The sequence below is a fragment of the Halichoeres trimaculatus genome, unplaced genomic scaffold, assembly GCF_033239565.1.
Source record: "Halichoeres trimaculatus isolate MK-OKI-2021-1 unplaced genomic scaffold, fHalTri1.1 fHalTri1_scaffold_3, whole genome shotgun sequence".
Taxonomy (NCBI): Eukaryota; Metazoa; Chordata; class Actinopteri; order Labriformes; family Labridae; genus Halichoeres; species Halichoeres trimaculatus.
In genome coordinates, this window is record NW_027437181.1 from 31,886,518 (window position 1) to 31,910,272 (window position 23,755).

Below are 23,755 nucleotides of genomic sequence, written 5' to 3' on the forward strand. Positions count from 1 at the left end.
ATGAATGAACTTTCAAATTCCCCGAACTTGTCATTTGTACATGACCCACAGATTGGGAATTCCTGCAAGGGTTGGAGAGTCCCACCTCAGACATGATGGGAAATTCGTTAAGGGTGCAGTGCACGTGTAAAGAGGACTTGTGGCAGTCTTCTGTTCCCTCAATGTTTAACAGTTTTTCTTCTCTTGAACACAGCACTTACATCTAATCCCTGTAGTGCAGCTGCTGGTTAATGGTAGAAGTCTGCGGTGGTGTTGAGCTGTGTTTAAAAGTTTATGTTTCAAAGACCACAAAACAACCACAACCCAGCAACCCGGCATCACTCTTTCATTCTGTCTCTGCCGAACTGCAGAGACGAGAAGAACAGGAGGAGTTTGCGTGGCACAGTGAAAGCTGCACCACAGCTAAAAAAAGGTGAAGATGGCTGGAAATGTTTCATGTGGCAGATGGCAGAGGCAGGCATACAGTCGTAATGATTGAGTAAGCCACAGTCTCTCTTAACTTCCTTTTGCTCCCTGATCTCCTCCTTTATTATTTACCAGCCCTCCAGCTCTCTCCACTCTCTCTGCTCTACTTGAGAGTCGAGTGTCCCCTCCATGCACCTGTTTGTAGCAGAATGCTCAACTTTAGTTTCCTCCCTGCTGAAATCTCAGCCCTCTCTGTCAGGAACTAAAAGTCATCCATCTGAGAATTTATAAAGCTTGTTTTCTTTAAGAAATTACTTATTTTTCTTGTTTTGAAAGCTTTAAAAAAGAGGGAGTTTATGCTTTCCTATTTTTAGACTTGGTTATAAAGTAAAAATACCAGATGTTGATACTTAACATGTGCTAATTTTCAAACTGCTACATATGTTGTAAGAATCCTTGAATCTGTGAGCTGCTCATTTGGTCTTTTCTACAAAATAACACAGTCTTCATGAAATCTTCATGAGTCTTGATGAAACTATAAGGTTATCACTTAAAGATCTCCTAACTGGGCCTCAAACACCAAGGTCTGCCCATAGCTCAAACCCTCGCACATTTAGAGAGCACACATTTGATGATTACAAAAGACAGATTGCACAAGATATCTCTTTTATGATCATAAAGTGTGGTGCGCTCCCTAAAAAAAGCAAAAAGCAAAACCACACTAACCGATTCTTCACGCTCATTATTCCCAATTCTCACATAAAAAAAATTGATAATGGAAAAAGTTGTGGAGATGATGGGGTTATGGGCTGTATTAAAAACCGTGCAAGTTGATGGTTAGTAAAGCCATCACAAGTATTACAGATAGATTTCTTACTTCCTCATCAGCCAGTCAGTAATCGTCTTGATTGGCTCTGTTCTGGTACACGTGACATTACACTGTCTGCACTCAGCTCCTCCCGTAGCGCCTCACACATTACAGGATTTTTGGTTGCAAAAATGAAACATGTTCATTATCTATGATCTTTCAGTCAGAGGCCTTCTGAGCAGCTCCGACAAGACAAAATCACTCTCAACACATCCCACACCACAGGAAAATCACACTCGATGTTGTTTGTAGACATCAGACAATCAGGCCTCTACTGGCTTCGACCGTAAGGGGGAGATCAGGACAAAATTCAGCCTGATTATCCTGTAGTGTGTAGGGAACAGGGCTTGTTGTGCAAGGAGACTTGAAGAGACCAAGAGACAGCAGCTAGAATAGAATATTTCAGACAGAGGCTAAGTAAGGTTTTTCTATAACCCAAGGGGTGGGAATTTTTTTTCCCTTTAAATCATGTTGAGCTACTACTGCAGAGGTACCAGAGGGACTGTATGAACCCTAAAAGAAAGATTGTGGTATCCAGCTCCAGCTTTTTAAATCACTAGCTCAGCGTGTGTATAGTGATTACCAACATTGATAGTGAAAAGTGCTCAAAAGGGTTTTTTTGGGGGGGTCTCAACGGTAGATGATAAGAGTTGAGGTAGCCGTGTGCATCAGAGAAATCTTTGCTTTTTAATCTTCTAAGTTCAGCCACTCATTGCATATTTAGATACTTTTTTTTTCATAATACTTTCAATCATTTTTATTATATTGAAACTGATTTTGAAATACAGTTTAATAGGCACTCTGTTAAACCCAAACTATCCAACCTGCTTTAATTTGACCTGAAGAAGGATTTGGTTTTGGTTTTTGGTTTTTGTCCTGTCATTACGCAGGAACAGTGTAGTGAGCTGGTCTTGCCTTGCCCCTGCACAATGTTCACAGAGTCTGTCAGTCCTGTGATCAGCTGAGCATGTGGAGGCCCAGTAGTGACTGCCTGCTGTGGAGGGAAACCGCTCATCCAGATGAAAAGGACCTGAGGACGCTGTTGAGGCTTACTAAATGTCTGGTGGTATGACTTCCATCCAGAGGGACATTATGTCTCTGTGTTTGCGCTAATTGAAGTCCACTTCCTGGTTCCTCTCACACACACACACGGACATCAGTGAAGAGAGAGGTCAACGCAGAGGGTGGCTTCCATGTGGCCCCTTTGATGTGCGCCTCCACATCTTTTAACACCACCCCCAGCCCTGGTGTGTCAGCTTACATTGTCAAAGTGAGTTTGTCGATTGCTCGTTGGAATTCGTCTTCATTTTATTGGTTTTCACTTCCATTAAAGTGAGCTCTGCCCAACCAAATGCCTTTTTTTTCCCATTGAGTCAGTCTAGACAGGATCTTCTATCACCCATAATCAGATTTTTTTTGGTGAATAATGGATGCATCCCATAACCAATAGCTAACTCATTCCTATCATTTGAACCCACCACAACTGTGCCTCTGTGTATGTGATGTCAGAAAATGCTGAATCCAAATTTCTTTTGATCAAGCTCCATCTTTTGTGCTCAACATTTTACCAAAGTCTATCACAGAATAAGCCTGATGTCTGCATTATGACTGACAGTGACCAAGGCAAAATGCAAATCCTGATAAACCTCAATATTTGGACAGACAAGCTTGATGTATGACTTCACTTTTTGCACAGTGTGCATTTGCATATTTCCCAGCTGTGTCATTTTTTTATTTACTGTTTGTCATTAACAGAACCAAATTCCTCTCGTGTGTTGATCCTTTGCTGTTACAGACATGCCTGTTGTCTAGTAGTTTACATATGGGGAAATGTAATGCAGCCACGAGTCATTTGTTGTTGACAGTTTCATGCTGTCCACTCTGCAGAGCCTGCAGCACTGTGTGAGCTCGTACAGTCTATTTGCATACCCAGTAGGTCACATTTCCATACGACAGGAAGCTTTGGCATGAAAAAAGTTTGCACTCAGAGTCAAGGTTTGATGGCTGTAGCTACACTGCACTTTATGACTATGTCTTTTAAAATCTTTTTGACATAACACCTTATTGTAATGATTGTACATTGGCAAATAGACTGTCCTGGATCTATAAATGTAAGCTTGTACATTAAGATTGAGGCCCTGTTTACACAACAACGTTTCAACTAGGGCTGTCATTTTAACGTGTTAATCAGATTAATTAATTACACCGCAAATTAACGCATTATAAAAATTAATTCAGATTAATCTGGATCCCAAAACCGCGGGGCGTTCAAAGACGCACTTGTTTTCAAATTTCTGGCGGTCCCTGAATGTCTCACATATGACGTCAGCAACATGCTTTAAACCAGGGGGGGAAGCGAGAGGGATTTTGGGGAGACTGCCGTCCACATCTTGTTAATTCACACGTCTTTTTTGAAAATCTGCTGAAAATCAACCGTTTGCTCTAGCTCAATTCTGTAAAAAAAAGGATAATTCTACACTCTTTACTGCATTAAACAAGCCTGGAATGATCGATATGTGTCCTGTATTTAAATCTAAAGAATTCTTTGAAAATTTCCTTCCATCTTCCTGGTGTCATGTTTCAGCTTGGGGCTGCTCTGCACCAAAGAGCAACAGTTTGTGTGTTCAGAGCATGTAAAACAGAAAATACTGTACTCCTCTTCGATCGAAGACTTGAATAAAGTGTTTTGTACATAGTTCCTCACAGTTTTTAGCCTTTAGCCCTGGTTCTCCTGACCTCATAGAAGTATAGAAGTTCATATTGCAGTGAAAATCGAGTTAACATCGAGTAAAAATGTGACAGAAGCCAAAACCGTCCTAAAAATCAAATCAGCTTACCTTAGGTGCAGGACTGTGTAGATTTTCCAAAGGTAGAACCATAAAACGTTTTTCGTGTGTTCCTTATGCCTCAGGGTACCTAAAAATGTGTTGTATATATTCCCACCTTATTTTTAAATTTTTTTTAAATTCTTTATTTTGGGACCTTAAGCAGATATGAGATTAAAATGTGATTAATTAGATTAATTAATTACAAATCCTGTATTTAATTAGATTCATTTTTTTAATCACCTGACAGCACTAGTTTCAACTAAAAACGCTAAAACGCAGTGACAAAAATCTGAATCTGCAGAACTCTTTATGGAGATAGCGAGGGACTGAAAACGCTGTGGTAAGCATGCCAGGCCTGTAGGTGGCGCTATAACTGTCTTGTCCAGAAGCCGCTTTTGGCAGATCTCTAACGAAATAGAGTTAAGACAATCATCTGGTGTATTGGTAAAAGCTAAGTGCAGAAGTGGAGCAACAGATGCACATTTTGTATAAAGACAGTCAGCAGATTCAGCAGTACATGCACAACACTGCATTTAGCAGCGATTGTAACAACGATACTGTTGGACTGTTGTATGCGCTCTCACAGAAAGGAGCGTGACGTCAGCGTTTTCACTGAAAATGCCGGCTTATTGTTTACACAGCAACAATGGCAGCAGGGTTTCAGAAAAATCTCACTCTGGAGGCCGTTTTCAAAAAGTTTTCCGTGTTAGATTGCCTAAAACACAGTTTCCGTGTAAACATGAGGCCAAAACGCAACAAAACTTTTGCATTTCACCCTAAAACGGTTGTCATGTGAATGGCCCCTAGCTCTTCATGAAGTGTAACCGGTGGTCCAGGTCTTTTAGTGTCCGCCCAGCTGCAGCCAAAGAGTCTGATCAAACAGGAAGGCAGTCAGTCAGTCACAGACAGTTCTGAGCATAAGGAGATGTTTATCACACAAAAGAGAAACCACAAAGAGGAGGCTAGACACCTGACCCTGACCTGTCTGCCCGACTGTAGCCAGGTGGAATACTGCATCAACATTCACATTTTGAAAGAAATATCCTCTGAGCTGCACACATCTCTGAAAAGACAACACACTCTTAAAATTAAACAGCACCAGTCATATCTTGTCCATAGTTGACAGTTGTAGCCTGAATTACATGCAGCTCTCCCTTCCTCCCTCTTTCTTCTGAAGCATCCTCGACTGTCTCCTCTGCATAAGTTCATGTGAGTAGGAGAAGGCTAAAGAAAACTTTCAGCACAACACAAGTATTGATTTGAGTCCTGAGGGTTGTGTTTTTCCAATGTAGAAAAGCAGATAAGTCAGAGTGGAAAGAGCCAACACACTGCTGTATTATATTAGACGTCCTGACATTCAGCAGTGTGTGTTTGTGCTGCTTTTGTTTGGCTAAACTCGACTAACCACCTGGAATTTGATGGGAATGTTGTTTACTGGTTAATGTATATAAAGCTGTCCTTTGTGTGGCGTGATGGGAGCCGTTGTTTTAACGCTGGCTCAGTGAATTGAATTCCCCGTTAAAAACATCCTGTTTCAAACAGACACCGTGTATGTCAGGGCTCAGCCAAATGATCACCCTGAGCATACGAATGTTTTTATGAGCTCTTGTAGGTGCTGCGCTGGGTGGGCTGTAATCTGTGGATGTCCTCGGGCCTGCTTGGACGAGTCTTCTGTTTACATAACCCGAGGCTGCAGAAGTTTCAGAAAGTGATATCAGTAGTCTGAGCGCCGCACCAGCATACCCTCTTGTGATTTCTATTCAAGCTTTTATTTGTCTAAAGAAAGCTGACGGAGCAGCGGTCAGCTAAACATTCTCACAGTCTCTTTGCTTATTGTCGCTGTCCAGCACAAACAGCATTGTGTGTATTTGGTTGAGTGTCAGCTAATAAGAGCTGGATTAAATCACAAGTCCAAAATTGTAACTTGCGATTAAAGAAAAGGCTCTTAAGTCCTACAGAGGACAAATTTGCTCATTTGAAAAGGATCCTGCAGACAAATTTGTGCAATTGTAAGATGGTGGTTTAGGCTTTTTTTCATGAAGATGAGCTTATTTTTTATGGCAGTGTGATTGTGAATAAGAGAATCTGCTACCCTACCATCATCCTCTCCACTATCACTGGTTCAAGTCAGTCTTTCATCAGCTGTCAGAGCAGCTTTGATGTCAGTGGGGATTTTTTAAATATAAAATTACATCTAAATTGCCACAAATTACCACCAGAGAGAAGCAATCTGCATAATGAGATGTGATCAAAGTCAGCTGTAGAGGAAATAGATGAGAAAATCAGAATCAGACAAATTCTATATCTCTTTCTTAGAAGACACTTTTTTTAAAAGTTACTGTTAGATCATCAGTGATTTAAACCTTAGGCTATTTAACTTTTGGAACAAAAAGAAGCAGTGATGATTCTTACTCTGATATGTGATGATGGGAGTGAGGCTATCTCAGCGTAGGAGCAGGAGAGTCCTCCATAGTGCTGATTAGTTTTCCAACATCTTCGAGAAGTCTGTATTTAATAAGGCCTGGATGGCTCAAAGCAAAGACACAGCTTTGCCACGGGATGTTTTTCACTGCCGTGCTTTGTGTGTAACAGAGCAGTGAAGCTGCAGGATTTGGATGTTGGTGCAGCACGGAAAGAAAAGTGAACGTTGCTCCGAAACTGTAATGAACAGATTTGTCTCGGAGGCAGAGTGCAGTGAAATATTAATGCGCTAAAAACTATCCTGCAGATAAAAAGTAGAAGGTGGATGAGCAACATGACTCCACATTCGCTCCATCACTCTCTTTATTAAAGCTGTGCCTTTGCAGAGCGCTGCAGCTGCAGTCATGGAGCACGCTGATTTTCACAGGCAGAGAAAGTTAAACACAATACTAGCTCTTATTAAAGCAGCACACAAGACACAGACAGTAATAATAATACTGTCATCTGGCAAAGCGGAGGAAAGGCAGTGATGTAACAGCAGGCTTTGATTTAGCATGTCCCAGTGTGTTGCCATGACACTGTCATCAGCAGCTCTTGTTGCACTGAAGACAGAAATAAGGAGCCAGCAGAGGAGGAGGAAGTGATTAACACTTGTGTGGAGCACATCTGTTCACTGCACTGAACTTGAATGCTAAATGTATACTTTGATATGTGACCTTTACACACCACACACTTTAAATGTTTAATATTCAACTCTTGGTGCCAGACACTCAGCTGTGATCACGGTTGGAATACAGATTATCAGGGTGGGTTTGGACCAACCAAAGCACAGCATGAGATGCAGTAGTAGCTGCTGTGTGCTTTCAGAAAAATGATAGAAAAAAAATTAAGAGGACGATTGGAGCAGTTGATTGTAGCTCAGCTGTTCCTGTCATTCAGGCCAACATTATCCAATTGATGCAGGCACGCACATCAGGTAGAATACCTTGCATTTTATGTAGTATCACTAATCCTCTGTTTATATTGAAAGCATAAAGACACAGGAGGGAATCATCCCTGTCGTATTTTCAGAAATCCTCTGAAGAGATACAAGCTGGCATTAGGATATCTAGATGATGTTATATCAAGACTTCAGACAATAGTGTAATAATTAATTGTTTTACCCTACAAAAAAATGCTTTGAATACTTTCATCAGCCTTCAGAAGATACGAAACTTTATAGATCAACACATGATGCCAAATTCAATGAGTTGCATTTATATTAATTCGTAGAAAATTCAGAAAAAGACAGTTCTAAAATAAAACTCTTACTGGCATTTAAAGCTGATTTTTTTTAATAAGCATAGAAGCCAAAGACCATCTGTTCTACACTTTAAAGACCCATTTATGCTCAGCGTTGCATACGGATACGGACCGAGCCTTCTCTCCGCGCTCTGTGTTCATTTTGTCTGTGTTTCTGCACATTTCCACAAAGCTTACAGATACAGACCAAACAGAGCAGTACCACTGGAAACCTTGGGGGCAGTGCTGCTACTACCCGATAACTTTAGTCAGACATGAGGAAGAAATAACAATGGCAGAACTTTCGGGATGTATTTAGCTGCCTCACAGACTTCCGCCTTTTACAACACTGCCTCCGTTTTTGTCTTTTATGCAAGTGGTACATTAGCAATACCTCCACCATCGCCATGCTTGTTTTTGAGTTTCGTTGTGTTAAACCTTTGACTCCGGCTTTCTTATGTTCCTAAGCAGCTCTCATGTAATTGCAGTGTTAGCATGAAGAATGCACTTTCATAGAATATCCTAAAACTGCTGCAAGCTGCTTCCCTGAGCAACAAATTAAGATTTTTCTTGACTGCGTTTTCATTTCACTACACAGATGTGACACATGATGGGGCTTTTGAGACTGCCAATCACCTACACAGCATCCTGGTCTCTACTGAACCATCAAACCAGACTTCCCGTTGTATGATTTGTTTTTTTCTGCCCCGTTGCACCCAAACAGATGTAGCCCCTTGTCTTATAGAAGGCATAATGACTGACTGAGCACAGCTGTAGGTTGCATACATAGACATTTAGCAAGGGGGATGTTAGAAGCTACTTGCATTGCTGTGACAAGTAAATGCTTCTGATTGGTCAGTGCTCCGTAGCTGTTGTGTTAGCTGTTTTTGTGATGCTGCTGTTGTCACAAACTGACAAACTGTAACTACAAGTCTAGTTAATTTGGTATCAGTCTGTTTATGGTAGGAAAACAGAGAAAAGAGTGAAACAGTGAAATAAAAGACAGGGAAGGTTAAAGGAAGTAAACACTGAAGGGTACATGGTGAGGGACACAGCTGGGTTTGAGGACTGTGAAAGTCACAGACTTGCAGTGAGGAGGCTGAAAATCTCAAACCAGGTCCTGTTTTGATTCATGCAGATCAGTTCACCTTAGAGTTAACTGTTAACATTGATGTGGCTCAAATTTTAAGTATGATGGACTGTTTTTAGTGAAAGAAATGCACAATTTCTTAACAATATCAAAACCAATTTGTGGTTTTAAGCAGGGCTGGGTATTGCTAAGAACTTCACAGTTTGATTTTGATTCTTCAGGTTGCGATTCGATATCCATTCAATTTGATATTGATTTAAATGCTTTGATTTTTGATTGTTAAGCCCACATGAACATTTGTGGTATGTCACCTCACGTTTTGGAGCAATAAAACAACCCAAACGTCAGACTTTAAAGCTGAAGAAGCTGGCTTAATGCTGCTGCCATTTTGTTGTTGTTCGGTCATGTGCAGCCCTCATCCATACAACGCGAATAACACACACTGCCCCCTACCCCACCCCCCCACCCCACTTGCCAGGAGGTGAATCGATTCAGAGGATTTGGTAAATGGATATTGAATTGGGCAAGGAAATACTGTGATGCATTGATTAATCAATATTTTTACCCACCCCTAGTTTCAAGTTATTGATTTTTTGAGTCCATAGTTCGTTATAAGAGGTGTAACACCAAGTCAATATGTTGGTCTTACGTAGGAATTAAAGACACACTATATGGATGTAGACTGTGACATCATCCATTTGTTTCTGATAATGAGTTTTGAGGCCTATCAACGGTACAGGCAATATTGAACCAGGCTGTAAACATGTTTAATTTTGCTGTAAATGTCAGTTGTTTTAATTGTGTATATTTGGTTTCCCATGCGGGATGAATAACAGGTTTGAACACTTTTACCCTAGCCTTCATATTTTAAGACCATAGGCTGCTGCTTGGTTAGAAAGCCATTAATGATGGTTCCTCCTTACCCTGTTTCCAGTTTGTTTATGATACGTTAAAGAGTAAAGTAACCACAGTCTCTTTCTCAGCCTACATTGCTAAGCAGTCATGGTCAGTTGGATTGTTGGACCTATGTTTTTCTCAGTCAGATTATAAGTTTTGAAACAAACTACTCTTCGGTCTACAGTCTTACAGTACACAAAAAATCTCCCGGCCTTCCCTGAGAGATACTTGACTGACTTAAAGAGAGTGATGTGAGGAGTGTGATGCTGAAGCTCTTAAATGCTCGGAGGCATTCCTCTGCACTGGAGAGAGATAAGAATAGCCCTCACTCGACTCTCCTCCACTGGTGAGCTAGCTGTGGCTGTGGGTTGGTGAAGGGAGCTGCTCTGTTCCAGCAGCACCGCTCCAGACGCACAGATCGGCGAAGGGAGAGAAGCCGGTGCCCTCTGGGTGCAGCCAAGCAGCCTGGCCTTGAATATATTTGGCTCTGTCAGTTTGCATACAGATCTGGACTAGTCTGCAATTAGTCGGCTTCCTGTTTCTACAGCTTATAATGCAGTGCTGTAAAGCTGGGCCTTAGATCTCAGGGAGCATGCTAGCCAGCCGCCAGGCTCGCTGAAGAAGTTGCATCATTTCATGGCACTAAAATCACACGGTTCCCCGGTTACTTTGTATGTGCGAAACAACTGACTCATGTGCCATGGATAAATTGTTGCTTCCCATCAGATAGAAGGGAAAGCTATGGGTCTGAGTAATTCTGTCTGCCTCAGACATGCAGGGGAAATCACAAGGAAAGAACTTGTTGTTGTTGGATTATTGAGATTTGACTTCTCCACACCAGTCGTCAGGAGGGCTTCATCCACAGTGTTGGTGATGTTTGTTCTGATGTTACTCATTACTCAGTTGCAGTAGCGGGTATGAAAGGATGCAGTGATCAGATCACCCACGCTGACACTGGCCAGCTACAGCCCCTCCCTTTTTCATACAAAGCACTGGAAAATATGCGTCAGCTACTTCCTCCTTCACCCGCCCTGTTTCAACTTCCTGTTCTGTGGGCCAGTCGGAAGTGAGATGCTTTGAATGGAGGCTACCACAGGAGGAATAATGCAGATACTGTTGAGCTGTTATAGCAATCATTGTGTTGCTGCTCATGTGCTTATAAAGGATCAGAAGAGAGTTTTAAAAGCTTGTTGACAAGAAACATGAAATACTTACACACACTTACTGTCTGAGGGGAAGACGAACATGAGTTTAGATTTAAGTGACACACTTCCAAAACAGGAATGTTTCAAAACACTCAAAATAATCTACCAGCTTTCAACCTCAAAATTCGACACATTAAATCCATCAAACTGTTTTTGCACATTACTATACAATACAACCAAAACAAATGTTGTTTTCACATGTATGTATCTGCACCAAGCAGACCGGTTTGGTTCGTCTCGGTACAGCGCACTTTGTGGCGTTTCCACTGACTTTTCCCTAGACAGATCCCCAAATAACTGAGACGAGCTGTCCCACTTTTTGGGACCCTTTTGTATGGGTGCCAGACTGAACCCATCCACTCTCGGAAGGTGGAGCTACAACACTGCAGACTGTTGATTGGTCGAAAGAATCGTCATTTACCCCGCGACAGCGGCTGCATTTCAACTTACACGCCGCCTACCACTAGAGAGCAGTTTTGCTGTGGAAACGCAAATAGAATCAGGCTTAACGGTACCAAATTGTGTCAAACTGTACTGAACTGAACCAGACTGCTTGGTGGAAACGTGGCTATAGATAAATGACTTAATAAAACCAGGAATTCATTTGCAAAAAAGAATTCATAGTAGGAAACCACAGGCAGTGGGATGAATGTTAAAATAGCATTTAATGCAATCTCAGTCTGTTTTATTGGACAACAATGAGGGAACATGCAGTGACACAAATTGACCAACTGCACCTACAACAAAAACAAGTTAGACATAAGTTGCACATACACTTAAACACCAAAACTCAAACTACTTTATACTTGCAAAAAATGGCAATATGTGGACCAACAGAGAAAACATAGCTTGTAAAAAGGAGATGAGATGATGATGAGAACTAGAGCCTTATTTAGCTGTGTTTTTGTGTGAAAGTAACGTGCTGAAAATTCTCTAAATAAAGCGTGAATGCAGACCGATATCAGATTTTTCCACTGGGAGTCCGTTTATTTGTGTTTTTGGTCAAGTAAAATATGGCCCCGTCTGAGTGCAGTGGAAACCAGCAGAGGAGCAGGGAGGGGGTGTTTGGTGCGAGCGCCCTGGGCTTCTGCTGCACAAAAACACTGCTGTAGGGGTAATTTCTGCCCTAAACCTTGTAATAGGACCCAACTTGTTCCATCCCGGAGTATCACTTTAATGCAGTGGAAAGAGGGTACTGAGATAAATTTGTTCAATACTTAAGGCTGGATGGTTGTAATGCTTAGAATATGTACACAGGATGTTGATTTGCCTTCAAGGCAGTGATAAATTATACATGGGAAAAAATATTGAATTCAAATAATGATAATAAATAATAAATCATGTTTCAAGCACACGGTTAGATTTTATGTGTGTCCTATGCACAGGTAGTTTCTACATGAACCATTCTTGACTCTGTGGTTTGGTTTGGAGTGCATCGGAGTGACAGCTCGAGCAGAGGAACTGTTCCCGTCTCTGGTTGTTTCAAAGTTCAAAGCTCTGTCTGCCTACAAGAGGAGAGAAGTTTGAACAGTCCTTAATCCAGTGTGAAGAGTTACCTGCACGTTTCCTGACCCTAAGTCAGTGCGGATCCTAGAGAGCAGGTTGGTCTCAGTGATGGTTTCAACAGGCTGCTTAAGAGTTTCATTTTTGGTGGCAGAGCTTATACAAACAGAAATAAAGGTGTAGAGATCAGACTAGATTACTGCTGATTTGAACATGACCAGCAACTCCTTTGGCAACTTAAGCCTCCTGGGTGTCCTGTCACAGGGGTACATCCTCTGCTGAGACTTTTACCTGAAGAAACCCAACAGCAAATATAAAATGGAATAAAATAAAACAAAAATGTGGCATTTAAACATTGGACTGGAGGAATGTGTGGCCAGCACAGTCATAGACAGCTTTTACCTTTTATTGATTAGTCAGACTTAAAAAAAAATCAAAACTGGAAAATTTGTTTCTTCAGAGCATCCCATAAACACAAAAAATGGAGATGTATAGAAGCAGTGAATAGGTATAATAAATAACATTTCAACAAAAGCCTTGAAAGTGAGGTTTGTTTTCAAGTATTGATTTTTTTCTGAACATGGTCCTCTGTGTGCACAGACCACACTTCAACAGTTTCTTTTTCATCTCTCTTCTCCTTCCACCCCTCCCTGTCTGTCTCTCCTCTTTCTGCAGCTCTCCTCACTGTCACTGTATCAAGGTCACCTTCAGTATACCTGTAGTTGGCTACAATATCAAGATGCTCTAAAGACTTGGCTAAAGCAGTCTCACACCCTCTGCTCTACTGTAAGAGAAGTTTAAGAATCTGAATCCAATCCATCATTGAGTACAAGAAAAAGAAGTAATGTCAGCACACTGTGCATCTTTTGCAGTTTCTCTACCAGCATCTGACTTTTCTTAGTCAAAAGAATATAAATGAGACTCTTGAAAAGATCAATCAGGGAGATAAGATTGGATCTCGGGGAACATCAGCGTTGCATTCTTATATACAGGTACATCGATCTGAGTTCAGTTTGTGATGAATGCTTTTGTTCAGTTAGATATGTATACGGTGAAAAAGACTGTTGATTTCTCTACAATTTGTTGGTACCTCTTTTGCTGACAAAGACGAGTTTAGATCGACTTTATTGTCTCCCTGGATAAATTGCTTTGAACTCCACTTTGCTCCAACGCAGTAAAACAAAACACCTCAGTTCATTCATACACGGCTTCAGACGCTCGCTCTACAGCAAACGAACACACAGCTCACTGCTGTCTGTTTCGGCAGTGCCGTCTCAGTGAAATGAAAGGGATGAAGGAGAGATTGTGTTTTATCTGTGCTGTTGAGGAAACATCAAAAGGTCACCTGATCATTGGACGAATCTTTCATGTAGCCTCTAAAATCAAACAACATATCTGACCATTGTCTCTTCTGTTGCAGCTCTGATGGTACTAGCTGAACACTAACCGCTTCCTGCCTGAGGACACCGCGGCCCACTCCCCTTCACCATGTCTGGGATGCATGTAAGTAAAGCTCTGTAAGGATTTTATAAAATGTACCAGTCTGCTTAACTAGTGCATTGCTTTTCATTTTATATAGCTGCGCTGAGTATTTGCAGCTAATCAAGGAGTCACTGAGGGTATCTACTGTCGCTTCTTGGCAGCATTAAAACTTTTATGGTGTTTTATTTTCAAAAATGGCCCCTTTGGTGGTGATAGTAAGAAATGTGATTAGTTTCTGTTTTCTTGTTTAACTTATACTCTGCTGATTTATTTCAATTTCACTTCAAGCCTTCCTTTGCCTTGTGTGCTGGTTATTGTTAAAAAACAAAAGTCTTACAAAAATCTACTGCATGCCGCTCATTTTGACATTACTTGTGGAGTTTAAAATTACCCAGCAACAGCTGTCAAAAAGCATTACTGCCGTTTGATACAAACCACAAAGTTCCCCGTCGCGTCAAGATGAAAACAGCACTGTGCCAAATTCCTCCTTGATCTGCTGAGGGTTTTTGACATCATTGATCAGCATGTTCTGGGTTTTTCTCTTATCAAGCCACAGGTTAAAATGTTTGGACTGAACTTTCAGCACTCAGTCATTCCTTTCATGATTGTTCTGCCTTTGTGTGTGTGATCTGTAGCCTTTTTAAAGACTGAAGCACTCAGTTTACTTCAGAGATGCGCTTTGTGCCTGACAGCTGATGTTTCCTCACTCGACTTATTAATAGTTACACAAAATGTTAACTAACTGGCGTTTTCAATTTCCTGTTTATCAGCTATTCATTGTTACCTCTGCCAAGGACGTTATGTTTTTGGGAGAGTTTGTCTGTCTGTTCATTTGTTTGTTTGTGAACAACATAACTCAAAAACTAACAAACAGATATTGACGTAATTTTCAGGAAAAGTTCAAATGGGATAAGGAAGAAGTGATTAAATTTTGGAGGTGATCTGGATCCAGGACTTTTTTTAAAGGATTCTTTACCATTGTGAGATAGGGACGTTTTCAACATATGTGTATATAACTCCACGATAAATGGTCAGATTGCTTTGCAAAACAATTCAAGACAAGGTCACCATAATTTCTGACAGATGTAAAAGTACAATCCAGATCCTGGCAATATTCTGCATACTAAGATCTGGAATATGAAATATGTACTGGGTCATCATAATTTTCGACACTGTCAGGTAACAAATTACTGTACAAACCTGCAACTAACACCAAATTGTAGTAGACAGTCTGCTGAAAGAGAGTATAACGTCAAAGTAGGACTAAAGTGTTGAGTGACAATCACATTATGCTTGGTGGAGGTCTGTGCTCTCTGAGTGCTTTTCTACTTTTATTTGTTTTCTAATTCATCACTGGGCCTATAAAGTGACATGGACATTAAAAAATACCTCATCACAGTTTAGGTTTGACACCTTTTTGAGGTGAGCCGACAAGTGCACAGAGAATCCTGTCTTTGGAGTAGCAGGAAACAAGAAGTTGAATGAATGAATGAATGAATTTATTTCGAACATGCAAAAAAAAGAAAAAAAAAACAAAACAGAAATAGGTCGTCACCATAAACAAACACATGCATACTAAACTTAAAAGAAAAATGAAGACTGCAGCAACAACCTGCATGTGTTACATAACTACATGCTCGAAAAGGAGTAGGAAGAAGTTAAACTTATTTAATCCTACCCCTATTATCCACACCTTATAACCTTAAGTTATCATTACTTATTTGTCATATTAATGTTCTTAAACATTTGTTAACCAAAATCACAAGTTACCAAAGATAAAGAGAAGACAGCCTCACATATAAGTGGCCGGTGTGAAAATCTGCAGTTAGTTGAGCTTTTATTTACACTATCCTCTCATAATACTGTCTCTTGGTTAATTTGTCATTTCACAACAGCTACCCTGCTGAATTGAGGGCTATGAAACACACACACACTTACAAATGTGAGCCCAACACACAAGTGTGTCCCTTCCCATAGAGGTGCTGAAATGAACCCATATCTGAAGTGATGTATTATTGCATCTAGCTGTGTGTGCACACATCCATCAAAGTATCCGATGGTTTCATATAACGTGGCTGTCTCAGTGCTTAACTAATGCTTCTCAAATGCAAGCTGCAGAGGAGGATTACTTTCCTGCGTACATTTTAACCACCCTGCATGCGTCCTTATTGATCACAGTGGTTTTTATCTGACACATAACAGTTCCTTATTACAGTGAGATACATTTTTGTTAGCCTCACCCATTACATACTTTAAAAAGACAAGTGTGATATGATCAAGTATGTTTTATTCCCAACTACCCTTTACATTCACAGCTACTGCTTTTGAGACATGCTGTGTTCGATGTTTTGAGTCATTTCCTTGTGTTTCAACAGTGAGTCCAAGAGGAGACGAATAATTCATGATGTAATACCACAGTCAATATGTGTATGTCAGATTATGCTGCATACGTGATCCTGATCCTCTAACAGCACTCTCTGTGGTTTATAGCTACATGAATGCATTATGGATCAGGGGGCTCCTGGCTTTGAATTGATTATGTTTCCACTATAATACAGTGGGTTTCTGAAGGTACAGAGGTCATAGTATTATTCTAGACGTAGAATATTTTGTTGGGCCGTAGTGTAAACTATTGGTAATTTTACAAACCTCAGGATCAAAAGGTTAAAGCCCCTGTAAGTGCATCCATCAGCAGCTAACCATCTGCTGGGGGAAAAAAAGCACTTTAGCCAGCAAATACAGAAAACCACCAGCCTGACCTCTGGGTCACTCAGGAGACTGATGTCAAGCAACATTAGTGAATTGTCTGTTTGACCTTACATTGAGCACAGCAGGGGAAACACTTGAATTTTAACCTTTAGCTGGATAGTTATCAGTGCTTTCATAAACAGAGAAAGCATTATTTGGCTCTTTGTCAACACAAAGCAGGGTCAGATTTAATATAGCACATGGTTTTCTGTCCTAGTTGTGTTTTGTGTTGCAGTAGGCTGGATTTTAAATTACTGAAGCCTCTGGGAAAGTTTCTCAGAAATGCCTCCTACTGTATCTAAAATTAATGGAGCTACTTCTCATAGATAGAATCCTGTGGTTCAGTGACCAAATGGAAACTAATAATGCTGAAGCAGCCGTGTTTTTTATACCCAGGTTTCTCTCCAGTCACAGCCACTGCTGGTCCCAACTCATAATGTGTTATTGACTGAGACTGCTGCAGACACATTCAGCTGTATTGTGTGATGTCAGGAATAAAGCAGCTTCAACAAGGACCTCCTCGCTCACTCACACCTGCTGCTTTGTACTCTCGCTTTCTTCTGTCATCTCCATTGTAACAAACCGTATTGTAGTCTGTTTTTGATCACAGCCCTGCACTGATCCAACAGTGAATGGGTAAAGCAATCTCATCCTGGCTGCATTTTACGTTAGTGTGAAATACACATAGTTAGAAAGTTCTCCCCTTTCTGAATGGCCTCTGAAAATATACAATAAAGTCAATATATGACAGCCTGTACCTGTTAAAAAATGTGCCAGTAAATATTTGCTGGAGAGCTGGCAACAAATAAGACTTTTTTTTTTGTTTGAAACCCACTTAGGTTTTTATGATTATTTATGATTTTTGTATCTGGGTTGATCTCTGCTGGGAGTTAACTAACTCTAACTCTAACTCTAACTAACTCCATTTATTGTTTAAACATGGTTTGAATGTGTCCAACCTGTGAATACTGTGCTGTAAAATAGATGCTCTAGAGGGTTTAAAGTCACATAGATGCTGAAGACTGACCCAGTACCAAAAAGAAGTGGTTGACAGTGAGTTATCTGGGGCAGGTTCACAGTTGGGACACATTTGATCCATGAGGCTTCATAGAGTTATGCTAAAAAATATTTCAGGGCCTCATATGTGTCCAAAAGGCTACATAACTAATGTTACGCTTTAGTTTGCTTATAAAAAGGGATAGACCAATTATTGGGGCTAGGGCTGAATGATTTTAAGAAAAGATTGAATTGCGATTTTTCTGGCGGATATTGTGATTTTAATTCGATTCACGATTTTCTTCAAATCAAGCTTTGGGATATTCACATGTAGGGCTGAACGATTTTAGGAAAAGATCTAATTTTTCTGGCAGATATTGCAATTCACGATTTTTTAATCCTCAATAGTGATGATAAATAATCTCTTTTCATCAACTTCTACTCCTAAACAGAGGCTTTGTGTTGTTGACTTGCTTACCAGCACTTTTAACATATAGATTGTCTACAAATTAGTAAAACCGAATGTGTATAATACTTGACACAACAGATCCTGAGTCAGTCAGGAGCGCTGCAAAAAATTGCTGCTTTGGCGATCTCAAAATTGCATTGTCTAAAATTGCAATTTCGATCTGAAAACGATAAATTGTTCAGCCCTAATTGGGGCTGATATTTGGCATTTTGAGGCATATTGGCATCTGCCTTTTTTTTTAAAAAACGACGGCCGATAAGAAACAAATTTAAAACTGCGTTGTTGCAGCTCTAATGCAGCCGCTCCGCTGTCTGCAGTCACTACTCAGTCCCCAGCACTGTCCCACCCACAGTACCATCTGACTGGTTACAAGCAGAGCCATTGCTTGGGAAACAGCCAATCAGCAGTGCAGTTATTACAGTTATTGCAGTCGCATTGAAATTTTGGGAAAACTTAATTTACTGTAGAAAACTTTAGTTATTTATTTCTTTAAGTTTTAATTTAACTTAATAAAACATGCTGCTAAGCCTGGGAGCTGTTTAATAAACTCATGCTTAAAGTTATTTGAATGAAGTTAAGTGTTGGAATTTGTATTGTTAAAATATTTTTAAGCCAGTATTTTCAATTTGACTGCAAATTAATATCAGCTTCAAATATCGGTTATCGGCCTCTTTAACTGCAAATAATCAGTATCAGTATTGGCCTGAAAAAACCCATATCAGTCTATCCCTGATTGACTTGTTTGGTTACCCTAATCACATCAAAGAGTACTCAGTGATGTTCATTATGACGATAACTTTAGTCTTGATTGTAACAACGGACAGACTTTTAACTGGTAGTATAAGTTTAAAATATGCTTCTTACACAAACCAGTTAAAATAAAGAGAAAGCAAAATCACATTGTCTTTGTAAATCTAATAGTTTTACCATCTCTTGAAGAGGATATGAAGTCAGAGCATAAATTGCCTCAAGCAGATGAAAAGTTTACTCTTGATCCATTTCCCTTTCTTTTTTTCAAACTCACAACTTTTCCTGAGTTATCTAAGTGTTCTGTCTCGCCTAAAAAGTGTTTACTTCACCTTCACTCTTTCTTTGTCTCATTTGAAAGTCGGTACATTCTCCTCAGTCTTTTATCAAGATTCATATAACAGCCTCAGGGTATATTTATCTCTAAGTGGGTGGTGTTAAAATGCTCAAACACAAAGTCAGAGACAGATAATTGCCAGGGATTCGACAGATTTTTATCAAAGATGCCTTTAGGAAGTATCACGTTGCTGTAATCAGTTTTTTGTGGGTAAGTGTGGCTGTTAAGCTTGAAAAGTTTGGTGACCCCACCAGCTCCACACAGAGATTCAAACTGATCAGTGTATGGAGGCCCTATGGTGCCGACAACTGACCCATAGTCTCATTGCATTTAAGACAAACTTAGGATCTCTTTGTTTATCACCAATCTTTATCAGCACTAGTTTACCTGTGTGTTTAATGATGATTTTGTGTGTTGTCGTCTCAGTAGATGTTCCTCTCAGTCTCATTACTTTAAATGACTCCCCTCTCTGTGTGTTTTAGGCACCATGGTCGACTGGCACAGAGTGCGTAGCCAAATACAACTTCCAGACTGCCAATGAACAGGACCTGCCTTTCTGTAAAGGAGATGTACTCACCATAATCGGAGTCACCAGGGTAAGTTAGCTGTCTTCACAGATGATATATGAAATGTATGGCTTTGTATCACTTTCTTAAGGAGGCTCCAAACTTTAGTTAATCATATATAAAGTCGTTCTTAGCTATTGCTCTTATGTACTTAGTGCTGAAATCCCACAATAACAATATTGACACGAGTATTCACATTGAAACAGGAGTGAGTAGTGTCTGACAGCCAGCTAGCACCCGTAGAGGCTGTCAAATCTTCAAGCATTGACAAAACAAGCTGTCTGGTGCACACATCCAAAAAGATTTCTGTTACAGGTGCTGCATAAGAAACCAAACTAAAGGCAAGTCTCAAACAAAGTATCTGCACACTGTTCAGAAAGCTCTCAGCCTCTTTAAGTGTAAAAGCAACATTTCAGTCTCAGATTTCTGAGCGTTATCAACGCCTAAAAACTGTTTACAGGATGGAAACAGCAGAGATGTCTGGTCACGTGTGTTTACACAAAGCATCGATGTCAGTCATCCCTGTTAAACGGCACTGAAGAGAAGACAAGAGTTAACAAATATCTTTGGAAAGTTTGGGGGTAGAACTCCCAAAGTTTTGTAGAAAGTTTCAGGAGTGTATGTAAAAGAGGCTATTATTCCCCCAACCTCTGCAGGGTTACTTTTGATTTGATGAGCAGCTTTTCTTCTTATTTCAAATAGCAAATGTAGCTTGTAACTGAACTGATTATACAGCATACTTTGGTTAAGACTGAAATCAATCCATAATGTAAACTTAGCACAAAAAGTGAGGCAATGTCTGTTTGGTATGTTAATCCTCTGTTGTAACAAAGCTTCTTGGCAATATGATAATTTCAAATGGACCCACATTTTTAAGGAACATGCATTTTTTTATCTCACAAATTTGTATTTGTTCTCTGCATCATGTCCCATACTCACAGGTGCTGCCAATCAGGAAAATCAGGCTCCTGATTGGCAGCACCTGGAAGCACCAGAAGCTAGAAATAAGAGTAATAGCAACAGCAAAATAAGCTGTTTGACATTGACAAAGGTTTAGCAATTTTTTTCATGAGTGCATCTCACATACTCAGCTCTACTGCCCACCTCACAAATGCACATTCCTTAAAAACGTGGCTCCTTTTAAAAGTGAAATAAACAGGCTTTCTGGTGGTATATGATTTATTTCAAGAAACATTGTAACAACAAAGAAAGGATTAACCAAACACAGTTTTACTTACTGTTTGTGTTAGGGATGGGCATTTCAAGCAAAAAACTTCAATATTTGCTTGTAACTACTCAAAGATTACTATTTTTTTGAAGGAGTTCCTGCACTTCCCAATCCATATTTGAACATCTCCTCAATCTTGTTTCGGCTGTAAATCCACCAGCCTGTCGACCTCTGGTCAGGATCGATTCATTATTAGGGATGGGTACCTTTCACATTTGAAACAATATAGTACAGACGCCTGGTACCTGGCAATCGGTATCGGTACCCAACGGTACCAATTTCTCTGTACTTATTTGTGTTTATGTAGTAGAAAGTATAAATTTGTTTAATAATAAAATCTTTTTTTTTTCAATTTAGCATTCATTCCTCAATATATAACCTTGTAATGCTGTGTTCATGTCTAGCATGGAAAATCACCTACTCTTTCACTCCCTCACAGTCACAAGGATGTGTTTTGGTACCTAAACAAGGTACCATTTGAATTTACGTGAATCGATACCTGGTACTTTTGGCTGAATTCGGTCAGTACATATAAAAGTACCCAATTCGGTACCCATCCCTATTCAGTTTGTCAGTTTGTTGCAGTGGCCAAGTCAAATACGATCTGGTTTGGACACAGTTTGTTTTATTTTGAAAGTCATTGGGCATTGTAGCCAGGACAGGACAAAATGATCGTCATATGATCTACTCGATTTTTTGATGTTAATGACTATCTGAATATTTAAAAACCATTGCCCATCCCTAATCTGTGCTGTTTATTATTTGTCCACTGTGTCCTCATTATCTGGCTTCTGTTTTCTTTAAAAGCTCACTTATAAGTTAATACTTCAATCCAGAGGCCCTCCCTTGCACATATTGTTTTGTATCAAATAAATTGCAGGATGAACTGTGTACATAATGATGTAGAATGTACTGCGTGGGACAAAACAAGGAGCTGCATGAAATCTTACTTTATTGAATAGCTTTGTAGCACCAAGCCACTTAGTTTGAGCTTGTGGCTTTCTCTGCCTCGTTTTTCTCGAGAAAAACAGCAGGCAATGAAAGCTGCTGTACATCTATCATATGCACATTATTAAAGGTGTCTGAACCTGTCAACACACCTCTGCTACCAACTCGGTGTGTTCAGAGAGGTGAAACAAAGCCCCTCCACTAAAGAATGACTCAGCAGCACACCTTCATTATTTAGTAAGGTTGATGTTGTTTGCTTGTCTGTTTTAGGATCCTAACTGGTACAGAGCGAGGAACACAGTGGGCAGAGAGGGGACCATCCCAGCTAACTATGTCCAGAAAAGGGAAGGAGTCAAATCAGGAGGGAAACTCAGCCTAATGCCGTAAGTATCATGGAGGACATGGAGGAGAAACACAACGTAACTGTGTCTGCAGGTGTGGACTTTGTTGAAGCTCTCATACTTGATTTTTGTTTTCCTTTTTTGTGCGTGCATTTTACGGTTATTGAGAAGAGCAGAGGCAGTTTGACACTAAAGGTTGATTTTCTTTAGTTAGCTGCAAAACATGTGCGCTGTCCAAATCCCCTTCTTACTGAGAACCTTGCTGAGAAACAATGCACATCGCAGTAGAGATCACAGTGTCATTTATTTTTAATCCTGTGTCTTTCATATCTTTTTCACCCTTGTGCTCTCTCCATCTTGAATTATGTGAACTAGCTGTTGAATCCTCTTTCACTTCTGTCCCCCACTGTGAGGGGAAATGTAGTGTTGATTCCAAAAGTCAGGCGAGGCATCAAAAGATGGAAATTCCTTCTCTTGCAGTCTTTTTGTTGTTTTCACTGTTTCCTCTTGTCTGTGTCAGGCTGCCACAGAGGCCGGGACAGCTGTGCACTACAGTTGAATGAAGCTCTTTGAACAGCAGCTCTCTGAAAAAGAGGAAAGCCATAGCGAGAGGCATATGCAAATGAGAGGAGACAGGAAAGCTGAGAGCACACAGGCTGCTGCAAGATCCCCACATAGTTATGAGATGTTGTCATCTGACAGCAGCCAAAGTTTTGTGCTGATAAACAAAAAATTGAACATCACAAAGAAGGGTTTAAAAATTCATAGAAGGAGTCAATCTTAATTTCCCTGAAGGACTTTTTTGTTTTTACTCAAAGAAGTTTTAAAACATTTGATGGAAAAGTTTTGGGGGGTTTTTTTCTGGGTTGTTTCACTTGCATTTTAAAAGTCATGTTTTGAGAATACGATGGTTTTTTGAACTGGCCCATGTTACATAATCTGGAGAAAGTTGTCACACCCAATTGTGAGCTGGCTTTTCATTTTCGTTCAGAGAGATTTCACTTCGGGGCTGTCATTAGCTTCAGCTCAGCAGTGCTCACAGGGACGATGGTATGTTGAGTGTCATTTCTTCTTGGCAGGAAACATTTAAATAGACTTTTGACCCTCTTAGTCTCCCTTCATCAACTGCTGCTGAAAGCTTTGACCTCTCTATTTGTCACCAATCATACTGCCTGTCCTCACCAATATGAAAGTGGTCACAGGGTCATTCAGCTGAGGCATTGACGGGTGTATGAGTGAGTGTGAGTATCTGGAGACTCACATTCGCTGCTTTTGGATGAGTCTTGGGATTTAACTTTGACAAAATAACATTGAAGCTTTTACAAACACAAAAAAAAAATCATGAAAGACTCAACCCCAGTGGTATATCTATGAGATGACATAATTGAGCAGGTG

The 23,755-nt window shown here is 40.2% G+C and overlaps 1 protein-coding gene across 1 annotated transcript in view; it reads left to right on the top strand.

The window, feature by feature from the left end:
• Positions 1-23,755, top strand: part of cskl (c-src tyrosine kinase-like) — a 63,330-nt gene that overhangs the window by 20,514 nt on the left and 19,061 nt on the right. The window contains exons 2-4 of the mRNA XM_074666811.1: positions 13,919-14,001; positions 19,760-19,873; positions 22,290-22,402. Of these exons, the coding sequence (XP_074522912.1) occupies positions 13,987-14,001; positions 19,760-19,873; positions 22,290-22,402 (242 nt within the window). The 5' untranslated portion in view covers positions 13,919-13,986. The remainder of the gene's footprint in view (positions 1-13,918; positions 14,002-19,759; positions 19,874-22,289; positions 22,403-23,755) is intronic.